This window comes from Microcaecilia unicolor, chromosome 11 (genome assembly GCF_901765095.1).
Source record: "Microcaecilia unicolor chromosome 11, aMicUni1.1, whole genome shotgun sequence".
Taxonomy (NCBI): domain Eukaryota; kingdom Metazoa; phylum Chordata; class Amphibia; order Gymnophiona; family Siphonopidae; genus Microcaecilia; species Microcaecilia unicolor.
The window spans coordinates 57,938,331-57,950,373 of record NC_044041.1 but is presented as its reverse complement, the minus strand read 5'-3'; the positions used below and the strand labels follow the sequence as shown (position 1 = coordinate 57,950,373).

At 45.8% G+C, this 12,043-nt stretch overlaps 1 protein-coding gene across 1 annotated transcript in view; it reads left to right on the top strand.

Annotated features, from left to right (window-relative positions):
- Positions 1-10,365, top strand: part of PI4KA (phosphatidylinositol 4-kinase alpha) — a 205,370-nt gene extending 195,005 nt beyond the window's left edge. Inside the window, exons 50-55 of the mRNA XM_030219598.1 lie at positions 4,100-4,225; positions 4,894-5,014; positions 5,130-5,289; positions 7,606-7,695; positions 7,902-7,985; positions 8,570-10,365. Of these exons, the coding sequence (XP_030075458.1) occupies positions 4,100-4,225; positions 4,894-5,014; positions 5,130-5,289; positions 7,606-7,695; positions 7,902-7,985; positions 8,570-8,621 (633 nt within the window). The 3' untranslated portion in view covers positions 8,622-10,365. The remainder of the gene's footprint in view (positions 1-4,099; positions 4,226-4,893; positions 5,015-5,129; positions 5,290-7,605; positions 7,696-7,901; positions 7,986-8,569) is intronic.
- Positions 10,366-12,043: the final 1,678 nt, after the last annotated feature.

Sequence of the window (12,043 nt, the reverse complement as noted above, 5' to 3'; positions counted from 1 at the left end):
AGTCCTAACAGAGCAGTCCTGAACTTGCAGGTTATGTCTATCTACCAGCAGGTGGAAACAGAGAGTACAGAATTTAGTTCTGCCATAAAAACCACTGTGCAGTTGCTCCAGTTCAGTATTTCATTAACAAAGCAGTTGGGTATACTGGATTCACCAACAAAATTCTCCTTCCTCCTTATGGTAACATGAGTAGTAACAAAAACTTCAAAGATGCAACAGTAACTGCTAAAGAACTTTGCATATCTTAACAGAGACATCTTAGGAACCATATTATATCAAACACAGAGAAAGAAATAATTAAAAAAAAAAAGGGGGGGGAAGGTTCTGGACTAATATGTCCAGAATTTGCAGGATGTATCAAAGCAGTCAGGTTAGGAGGGGAACGGATACCTCTGCTAAAAGCACAGAAGCTCCAAAAGTGGCCTCTTTCCTGGCCAAAATATCCAGTCTGTAATGTGTAGAAAATGTATGAATGGAAGACCATGTTGTTGATCTATAAATTTCCTCCATTGATAATGTTCGTGATCTATCTAAGACGTAGCAACTCCCCTAATAGAATGAGCCTTGCTTGCTCAGCTTATATCTTGGCAGCTGCTTGCTTGAGGAAATAATCTTTCAACCATCGTGCAACAGTAGTTTGGAAAGGTAGGCCCTTCGTAGGGCCACCAAAGACGACAAAGGGCCAGTCGGACTGATGAAAGTCACTTCAAGGTATCTGATAAGGATACGATGGACATCTAGCATGCACAAAAAATGATTTCATCTCTACAGGCCTCTCAGTGGAAGGGAGGAAGAATTAAGGGCTAATTTAAATGAAATGAGGAAACAACCTTTGGAAGAAATGAGGGAGCAGAGCAGATAGAAGCTCCAGCTTCTATGAAATAAATGAAGGGGTGTCTATTAGAAAGAGCTTGAATTTCAGAAACTCTTCTTGTTGAAGCAATAGCTACAAGAGAAACAGATTTTAGAGTAAGATCCTTCAAAGTAGGTTTCTTAAGGGGCTCAAAGGGAGGCTTCAGCAGTGCTTAAAGCACTAAATTAAGGTGTGCTGCCAGGAAGAGTTTTGTAGGTAAGAGCTGCCGCCTGCATCTTCAGGGAACTTAAGGTCAAACCTTTCTTAAGCCCGACGTGAAAAAAAAAACTAGAATATTAACCAGAGAAGACTGAAGAGGCAAAGTAGCCCTTTCAGAACACCATGCCTCAAAGACTCTCCAAACTCTAGCAGTAGCCATTGATGTAGAGCACTTTCTAGCAAAGTCATAAAAACATCTTCCGGATCATTGGAGCCGATTCTGTGGATGCTTGAGCACCCCCAATATTGAGAAAATTCCTTGGATATGTCCAGGGAGGGGTAATTTCCATTGGGCTTAGCACCCCCAATAATTTTGAAAAGTTGGCTCCTATGTTCCGGATAGCCTTTCTTCCTCATCCTTGGCTTTTCAAGAGCCAAGGCATAAGATCGAAGGGAGATGGCTTTTCTTTGGATCTGGGCCCTGGGAGAGAAGACGTTTGTGAAGAGGCAGAGACAGGGGCTGATCTATCTGAAGTCATAAGAGGTCTGTGTACCAAGGTCTCCTGGGCCAGTCTGGGGCTGTTAGAATGACATGACCCAGATAAAGAGCAGCTTTGCGAAGCACTGTCATTTGGCCAGGGAGAGAGCATGTAAAGCAGAGAATTCTTTAACTAGGTTCTGAAGTAGGGTGTCTAGGACTTCTGAATCATACGTTCTTCTGCGGCTGAAAAATCTTGGAACTTTGACATTGCACCTTGTGACCATCAGATCTAATATGAGTAGGCCCCAGTTTGTCAAGATGAGAAAGAATGCCTCCCTGGAAATTTCCTACCATCTTGGGTCTAGGGAGTTCCTGCTGAGATAATCCACTTAAGTATTTAATGTTCCTGCTATGTGCACTGCTGAAAATTTCTACATGCTTCTCCACCCATAGGAAAAGAAGACAAGCTTCCAGCACTAAGGAAGTACTCCAAGTCCCCCCCCCCCCACAAAAAAAATCTCCGTCTGTTAATATAAGATACTGCCATCACATTGTGTGGAAGGATCCTCACTGGTTTCTTTTGAAGTATATTGGCAAACTCTAGAGGTGCTTTGTGGACAGCTCTGAGTTTGAGATATTGATTACACAGCTTTGTTGGGGACCACACCTTGTGACTCTGGGCAAGTCACAACCCACCATTGCCCCAGGTACAAAATAAGTACCTGTATATATGTAAACCGCTTTGAATGTAGTTGCAAAATACCACAGAAAGGCGGTATATCAAGTCCCATTTCCCTTTCCCTTCCCTTATCCTTATGTGGCTTTCTATAAGGACTAAAGCTCCATAGGTACCCTGCCCTTCATACACCTTTTAAAAGAAAGTCAAAGGCAGTGCTTTGGTTATTATTCCAGGTTTAAAGTCATGTTGTCAATGTACCAGAATTTCAACAGTTAAAGGACTTACTCATTTAACATAGTAACATAGAAGATGACAGCAGAGAAAAACCTGTATGGTCCATCCAGTCTGCCCAACAAGATAAACTCATATGTGCTACTTTATATGTATACCTGACCTTGATTTGTATCTGCCATTTTCAGGGCACAGACCGTAGAAGTCTGCCCAGCACCATAGGCGCCGACTCTGGGTTCTCGAGCACCCCCAGTGTTTTCATCCATCGGAAGTCAGAACCGGAAGTTCCCTTCGCCAGTCCGACCTGCCCAGTGCCCGCCCTCTTCTTCCTCAACAGTCCTCCGCCGGTCCGCCCTCACCTTCCTGCGTGCCGCCCAGAATTTTATGTTTCAATGTTTTTTATTGATTCTGCGTCAGGTTAACATCTGACATATTCCATGTACTTTTCACTATAAATCCAAAACCTGAACATTGTAAATAATCAGAAAATGTAACATCCAAGTAATTCTTTTCAACAGCCGCCCAGAATTTTAAAAGTCATCATACCTCGGGGTCCCGGCGGCAGCAGTAAAAGGCGAGCAGGCTCGGCGCTTTAGCCTTCCCTTCTCTCTCAGCTCTGGTCCCGCCCTTGCGGAAACAGGAAATGAGGGCGGGACCAGAGCTGAGAGAGAAGGGAAGGCTGAAGCGCCGAGCCTGCTCGCCTTTCATTGCTGCCGCCGGGACCCTGAGGTAAGATGACTTTTAAAATTCTGGGTGGCACGTAGGAAGGTGAGGGCAGACCGGTGGAGGACTGTTGTGAGAGAAGAGGTAGGGCTGGGGTTGGGACTGGCACTCGGAGGGAGGGAAGGGGAGGGGGGTCTGGAACTCGGAGGGAGGGCCTGGAACTTGGGGGGTAGGGGGAGGGAGGGGGAGAGGATGGGGGAGGGAGGGAGGGGGACAGGGAAGGGGGGAATACACCACCTGTTAAAAAAAAAAAAGAAATTCCGCACCCCCAATCATTTTGAAAAGTTGGCTCCTATGCCCAGGACTAGCCCCGCCTCCCAACCCCCTGGTGCTGCCACCCAATGTCTGCTAAGCTTCTGAGGATCCATTCCTCTGAACAGGATTCCTTTATGTTTATCCCACGCATTTTTGAATTCCGTTACCATTTTCATCACCACCACCTCCCGCGGGAGGGGCATTCCAAGTACCACTCTCTCTGTGAAAAAATACTTCCTGACATTTTTCTTGAGTCTGCCCCCCTTCAACCTCATTTTGTGTCCTCTAGTTCTACCACCTTCCTGTCTCCGGAAAAGGTTTGTTTGCGGATTAATACCTTTCAAATATTAGAACGTCTGTATCATATCACCCCTGTTTCTCCTTTCCTCCAGGGTATACATGTATGTAATATCTTAACCCAGGACATGTTATAATTGGTTATATATTAATACATGAGTTCCAGCTTCAGATAGTTTATGACTTGAATGGGTATGTGAGACAATGGGAAATTAAAACGACTACCAGTGTGAAAAGCAGGCTTTGAACCCAATTCCTGATTTCCAGTCCATTAAGCTAGTCATTAGGTCCCATGTCCACTACTTCCTGTAGACTGGTTGCAGTATAGAAAAGCAGGCTGACATATATCAGAATTTCTTCTGTTTGTGGAAACGTACTGTGTGCTTTAGCTAACCTCATCTCTTGCTCTCCTCTGACCCAGTGTGGTATAATTGAATGTATTCCTGAGTGCGCGTCTCGGGACCAGTTGGGCAGACAGACGGACTTTGGCATGTATGATTATTTCACCAGGCAATATGGAGATGAGTCCACCCTGGCTTTTCAAAAGGTAACATAATTGCATTCTAGGTCAGCACCTACCATGAAGTTAGAGATCCCTCAATAAAAGGGGTTCTCAAACTGGTCCTCAGGACACACCTAGTGAGTCAGGTCTTTAGGATATCCACAATGAATATGCATGAGATAAATTTGCATGCACTACCTCCACTGGATGCAAATCTGAGTGACCTTAGATGTCAACAATATGTGAAATGCCTTTAACTCTGTCCCATGTAACGAGTGTGAGATGGAGCCCACAGTCCCACATGTTGATAAACGTGAATGCGTGGTATATTATTCTAAACTACACATTAACAGCGAAGGTGTGTGATAGGCTGTTACCTCCTGTACCAGAACAATGTTGAGAGTGAGCATGAGGTGGGTCTCTGTGTCCCACTCCTTGTTGATGGTAAGAGTGTGGTGGGTTTTCCTGTCCCACACCTTGTTAAAAGCATGAGGCGGGTGGGTCTCTGTGTCCCACATGTTGATGATGAGAGTATGGTAGGTTTCCCTGTCCTACACCTCGTTAACAGTGAGCATGAGGCAGGTCTCTTTGTCCCACTCCTTGTTGATGGTGAGAGTGTGGTGGGTTTCCCTGTCCCCCACACATTAACAGAGAGCGTGAGGCAGATCTCTGTATCCCACACACATATTTAAATCATTTTTGGACTCTTCCAGGCTCGTTATAACTTTATCCGGAGTATGGCAGCCTATAGTCTCCTGCTCTTCCTGCTTCAGATCAAAGATCGACACAATGGCAACATCATGCTGGACAAGAAGGGTCATATCATCCACATTGGTCAGTCCTATCATGGTTATACACCTGTCCCCTGATGGCTAGCACATGTGATTCTCCCATGTCCCTGATGAACATGGGATAGCTCTTGTGATTCCCCTGTGCTCTTTTTCTGCAGATTTTGGCTTCATGTTTGAAAGTTCACCAGGCGGAAACTTGGGCTGGGAGCCAGATATTAAGCTCACAGATGAGATGGTGATGATCATGGGTGGGAAGATGGAGGCCACACCTTTCAAATGGTTCATGGAAATGTGTGTGAGGGGCTATCTCGCAGTCAGGTAACAAACACTCTTTCCGGCGTCTCTGTCACTTCCCAAGGATTCCATCACATTTCTACATCACTGTGTTCTCACTGCTTTTTATTCAAGAGGTGATATGGGGGAGGTAGGAGGGGGATTCTACATCTCTGCATTGCTGGCTGACTTTCCTCTTCATTATTCCTTCTCTTCCAATTCGACATGTCTAATGCATTCGACATGGTAAACCATAATATATTAATGGGATTGGTAGAAACATACTTAGCTGGATCAAGGGCTTCCTAACCACAAATTAAAATCAAAATCAAACATATCATCACCGTGGAAAGCAGATTGTGGAGTACCGCAAGGATCACCGCTATCACCGATCCTGTTCAACTTATTGATGATACCACTTGCCAAGTCCTTATCCAACCAAGGCCTTAACTCTTTCATATATGCAGACGATGTCACAATATACATTCCTTACAAAACCAAACTGACAGAAATCACCAACGAAATCAAGCTCAGCCTGAACATCATGGACTCATGGGCAAATGCATTTCAACTAAAATTCAATAAAGAAAACACACATTGTCTTTTCCTCTCATCCCAACACAGCGCGGACATCCCCACAAGTATCAGCACCTCAGATCACACCCTTCCTATCTCAGACAGCCTGAAAATCCTAGGCGTTACAATGGACAGTAAACACTAGAGAGCCAAGTGGCATCCACAACAAAGAAAATGTTCCACTCATTGTGGAAACTCAAACGCATGAAACAATTCTTCCCGAGGGAAACATTTCGCAACCTGATACAATCAATGGTACTAAGCCACGTAGACTACTGCAATGGAATTTATGCGGGATGTAAAGAACAAACCTTAAAGAAACTGCAGACCGCTCAAAACACGGCAGCTAGGCTTATATTTGGTAAAATGCGATTTGAATGCACAAAACCCCTCCGCGAAAAACTACACTGGCTCCCAATCAAAGAATGCATCGCCTTCAAAATCTGCACCCTGATTCACAAAATCATCTACGGTGAAGCCCCGAGATACTTGACAGACTTGATCAACTTACCAATTAGAAACACATCCGAATCAACACGAACTTATCTAAATCTGCACTACCCAAGCTGCAAAGGACTTAAATACAAATCAACTTACGCATCCAGTTTTTCCTACATAAGCACACAACTGTGGAACGCATTACCAAAAGCCTTGAAACGACGTACGACCATCTAAACTTCTGGAAATCACTAAAAATTAACCTGTTTAAAAAGGCATACCCTACCGATCCAACTTAAATGCCTGATCTCTGCAACACAGCCAAACTAAAGCATGTAATGGGCATAACACAACTCTTCCGTTCTACGATTCCCTAATGTGGCTGTGCTACATGAACTTTATCTTACCACAACATCACCTTGTCTTTGTTCACACCGGAGTCTGCAAAGGCCTCTCCGGTACTATGTAAACCACATTGAGCCTACAAATAGGTGGGAAAATGTGGGATACAAATGTAACAAATTATCTGGACTCCCATTATCTTCTAGATGGCTGGGCAGCAGAGGAGGTGTGGAAGGGTCATTCTGCTAAACAGCTCCAAGCTGCCACCCTCGGGGCAGAGAAGAAACTGCAGTCTTCTGCCTCAGACATAGCCTGTTTGTGGGAACAGCAAAGGTGGCAATAATCAGACCTTTTTTTAAGTGTGTCAGCCTATATTTACCTATGTAAAAATACCATGTCAGGTTTGTAGGAACGCATTCGCTGATGGTGTGTGTGTTTTACCTGCTGAAAAAAAAGGGCGAGAGTCAAGTCAAGGGTGGAAAATCACATATGGAATTTGCACAGTTGAATCTCCGCACCTAATTACCAACACATATTATGCATCTGTTTTAGTGCAGTCGTAAAGTGCAAATGTGATTTATTTATTTATTCATGACATTTATACCCCACATTAGCCCAAAATAGACTCGAGTCCAGTGTGGCTTACAAACAAACAATAAAGTGAATAAAACATAATAATGTACAGAATATAACACAAATTATAATAACTTCAAGAGGCAAATTCATACATGTGCAGTAAGTAACCAAGGATTTAGACTATCTCAAGGACAAACAAATAATTAAGTGTGGATAGGTGATGAGTGTCTCAAGGTCCCTGCACCCCATTGTATCACAGCCTGATGCCATTATGTAGTGCTTAGGGCAGCAGAGACTTTTCTGGATCTAGAAAGGAGATAACAGTGTGTATCAATTAGACTTTGAGCCCTGATTGCTGCTGTTCTCGCAACTCTGGCAAGGTGTAAATGTGTGGGGCCACTCTGCTAATATCCCACATTTCTCCTTCAGGCCCTACATGGATGCCGTGGTCTCTCTTGTGACACTAATGTTAGATACAGGTCTGCCATGCTTCCGGGGACAGACCATCAAACTTTTGAAGTAAGTAACCTATCTGGTTTCTTTAACCTGAGGGTAGTTTATGGCAGAAAGGTGCCCAGAGCCTGCTGAAGGTACTTTTCATACATGCTATGATCCTGTCTGTGAAACAAATGAGAGACATTAACTTGGGCCAAGGGTGCTCTGAGGCTGGAACATTTCACAATCTGTCTTGTAATAATATAACTTGTGCTTTTCCTCTGCAACAGACACAGGTTCAGCCCTAATATGACAGAGAGGGAAGCTGCAAACTTCATCCTGAAAATCATTCAAAACTGCTTCCTGAGCAACAGGTCTGATATTTTCACTTCTGTCTCTTCGCCTCCCACCTCCTGCAGCATTTCCCTCCAGTACCCTACACCCATTGCTAACTCTTCTCATTCCTTGTTTCTCATATTACATTATCCTCCCTAAATAATGTATGTAAGGTGGTGTGTGCATATGCGAAGCATGGGTGAGTGTTTGACAGATTACCTAGTAAGGCAAGAAGAGCAGGCCAGCATGAGAGTCAATGTTTGTTAAAGCAGGGGGGGGGGGGGGTGCTGATATTCAAAACGATTTAAGCAGGGAGCCTCTTTTTATGTAAATTGCGCTGAGCAGGTCAGGAGGGAATATTCAGCAGCACTTACCCAGGCAGAGTCGCTGACTATCCCCTTTGACTCTGCGGCACTCCCTGGTTAGTGCCAGACAGTCTGGGGGTGGAGTCTGGGCAGAGCCAGGAGTGATATGGGCACTGGCAAGTATTCAGTGCTGGTGCCTGGATATGACCTGGCACTGAATATCTGGGTCTGTTTTAGCCAGTTATTCTTAGCCGGCTGAATACTGACCCGAGTGTTTCTAGTTGTGACACCAGATTTCCTTCCATTTTTTACTTTAGGAGTCGGACATACGATATGCTGCAGTATTACCAGAATGACATTCCATACTGAGAGCCATCTTCACCATCCTGCTGCCATGATATGTACTGTGTAATCACACCTAAACCTTGGTGCATGTGAATGTCACATGATCCTGCGCCTTGCTGTAGTCAGGCAACTGGCACATCCCATCTGTATATACAGCAGTTGGTTGACCCTGGCAAATAAGGGTGCCAAATGGAACTCACCAAGGGGTGAAAGGACAATACCACTGTAGTCTCAAGGAGTGAAGGTTGGGGGCACACTGGTTTGCTTCCATAAAACTGTGTAGATATAGGATTTATAGAGCAGTGCATTCTGGGACCTGCCATCTCTCTTTTCCTCAGTGCTGGACTTGTCCTGTATTTGTGCTTTGAGTCCTATGATTCTAACACAGCAATCCTGCTGCTAATGTTGGACAGCTAGTGTGGGTTCATGTACCATGGAGCCATGCTCAGCCCAACACACTCACAGGGCATTGGCTTCTGTTCGTGTGCCACGTCGCCCATTGCTCGTGTGCAATGCAGCCCACCTCTCACTGAACATCTGCCCCACTCATGCAGCATATAAGCCCATTACTCACTTTTAGTGTCCATCCCTGCTTAAGTACTACCCAACCACTCGCCGAGCGTCGGCCCCGCTCGTGCACAGCCCAGCCTGCTACCTGAGCACTGGCCCTGCTCTGTGATAATAGCACTATTTCAGACCTAACATGAAGAAATTTATTTTATTTTTTGTGTGTGAAATATTTTCTGAAGATATATTTAATCTATAAGGTGTCATTTAATGAAATAAAATTCATATTAAGTCTATCAGTTTGAGATATTCTGCAGGCTGTCAGCTGGTAGTGATGGCTTACATGGGTTTGATTGCACCTACAGAAATATATCGTAAAAAAACAATTGTTCCTTCTTAACTGCCCCAACTTGTCTGAACTCAGTACTCTCACCCCAGGCATATGCTGAAACTGTTGTTCAGCTCCTGTAGCCACTGGAGGAGGAGGAACTTGGGTGTCAGCACACTCCCCACCCTGATTGCCATTCTGCTTTGTAAGAGCAGGTTCAGATGTGCAGTGCACATGGGCTCCTCATTCCCTCCCTGGAAATGGCTAAGAGAGTGCGTGCTCTAGTTAACTGAGATCCTTCCCTTCAGGCACATTCTGTGCTACCTCCAGTCCCACAAGCGTGCTGCATGAGCCATATCAGGGAAGTCTCTGGAGAGACTTCATTACTGCTCTGTTGTTCTCCATGGACAGGGCTCTTCTGAAGAAATAGGGCTCAGCTGGCAGCTGGAGTTTTACCTCAGAATAACTTTTTCAGCTTTTACTAGCCTCAGAAGTCAATCAGGCATGAGGTAGGACCTCATTAGAGAACGTTGTCCCAGATAAATGTTCTGAAACCTCATTAAGAAAACCCTCAGTCCCAAATAGTAGTTCTGACACCTAATTAAGAAAGCTCTCAGACTCATATAGCAGCTTTGAAACCTCACTAAATCATTAGTTATGACTTTGTTGTATTTTTAACAGGTGACTCTAAGTGGTTCTGTCTGGTAGAAGAGAGTCACTTCATCCCCAGTCCCTGAGCGCACATCTCCAATTTCTATGCACCTTACAAGTGGCACATTTTATGCTTAAGGACACAAAATGTGCCATGCTGGATCAAAACAAGGGTCCACTGAGCCCAGTATCCTTTCTGACCATAGCCAGTCCAAAATAGAAGTATGCAGTGCTAAAGCTGGGACCAAACTTTTCTGCACCCGGGCACACAGTAAAAATTATACTCCCTCTCACCCCCCCCCCCCCCCCCCCCCCCCGTAGTGTAATTTTGTATTTGAGTGGACTTTAGTTGTGAACTGTGTGTTTATTCCTTAGCATCCCTCCATACCAATCCAAATGCTCAGGTTTCTGCACTCCTATCAGCAGATGGAGACTGAGAACTACTGATTTTAGAGTAAACCTATAACTGCCCCAGTATTACTCAGTCTCCAGCAATTGGTAGATGCTGGTAAGCCTGTGCAGTCTAGAACTAGGCATGGTAGGTCAGTCAGTGGTGCTGGGGGGGGGGGCGGTCTCTTTAGGACCTCAAGCTCTTTTACGTTGGGACTCCGAGGAAAAAAGAACAGAGGTGTTGAGTATCTGGATAACCAAGAAGGCAGAGGTAAGGGCAGCCTTGGGGTGCTACACCCTAATGGCCAGGTGCCTTTCCATTCCCCCTCTCTACTGCCCTCATTATTCCCCCCCCCCCCTCCCAGGGGGAACAGTGTGAGGAGTGTGTTGTGCCTCAGCTTCCCTCCCTAGTATCCAGGGGGGGAACTTGAGAGCTGATTGTGGGAAAACCGGTGACAAACAACAACAAAAGTACAGAAGAAAAGTTCAAGGGTACTTAAAAAAAAGTTAGAGGCTGTATGCTGGAAACTGTATTCACCAGTTGTCTGTACTTCCATATCATCAAGCTGATCAATCCATAGACTGGTGGGTTGTGTCCATCTACCAGCAGGTGGAGATAGAGAGCAAACTTTTGCCTCCCTATATGTGGTCATGTGCTGCCGGAAACTCCTCAGTATGTTCTCTATCTCAGCAGGTGGTGGTCACACACAGCAGCAGCTCTGGCTAGGCCTCCAAGCCTAATCCTTAGGTTTTGTTGAGGCCTGGGGTTGAGGGCTCTTTTGAGCAAGTGCAAACCTGGTGGTGCCAGGTCCCTCCTTTTCTCCCCCCTCCCGCTGGCTCCGTTTAAAAAAAAAAAAAAAAAAAAATATTTTTAAACGTCTTTAAAGGCGTTTAATTCGACGTTTCTTTAAACGTTCATTGCAGCTACTCACTGGGACACCAGTTCGTTACAGCTCGGAGCAGGCAAGCAGGTAATTTTACCTTTTTATAGCGGGCAGGGGGTTCCCCGATTCTTCTCCTCGTGGCAATGGCGTCGGAGGGCGAGGGCGCAAAGGGTCGCTCCCCGGATCGCTGGAGCGCTTCTAGAGGGGATGCGGGGGTTTTACAACCTGATTCGCCCTTGATGGGTGATAGTTTAGTGACCGATGAATGTCCCGGTCGTTCCTCCGGCGTGGCGGTTTTTTCCCGCCATAAACGCCCATCCCCCGCTCCTCGCCTCCGCCATCTTGGCCGGCCACGCGGCTCGGACGGCTTCTTCGGGGCCGCCCTTGAGGTTGGAGACATTAATGCCATGAACGCCCTTAATTTGGGCGACGGCACAAAAGCGGCTAAAGTTAAGCGCCGTTCTTCCCGCGCGGCTCCTTCACGGAGTTTCGCGCCGGACGCCATTTTGGATGCGCAGCATGTCTCTCCCCCGCTATTGCGAGCGCCGGTTGAGAGTGCGTCTAGGGCTGTTGCCCAGGCTGCGGAAGTGCACAGTCTGGGGGGTTTCTCCCCCGAGTTTGTTTTGCTGCTGCATCAGGCTTTCCTCATGCAAAACGCTGCCCCTGCTCCCTCTTCTGATAAAGAG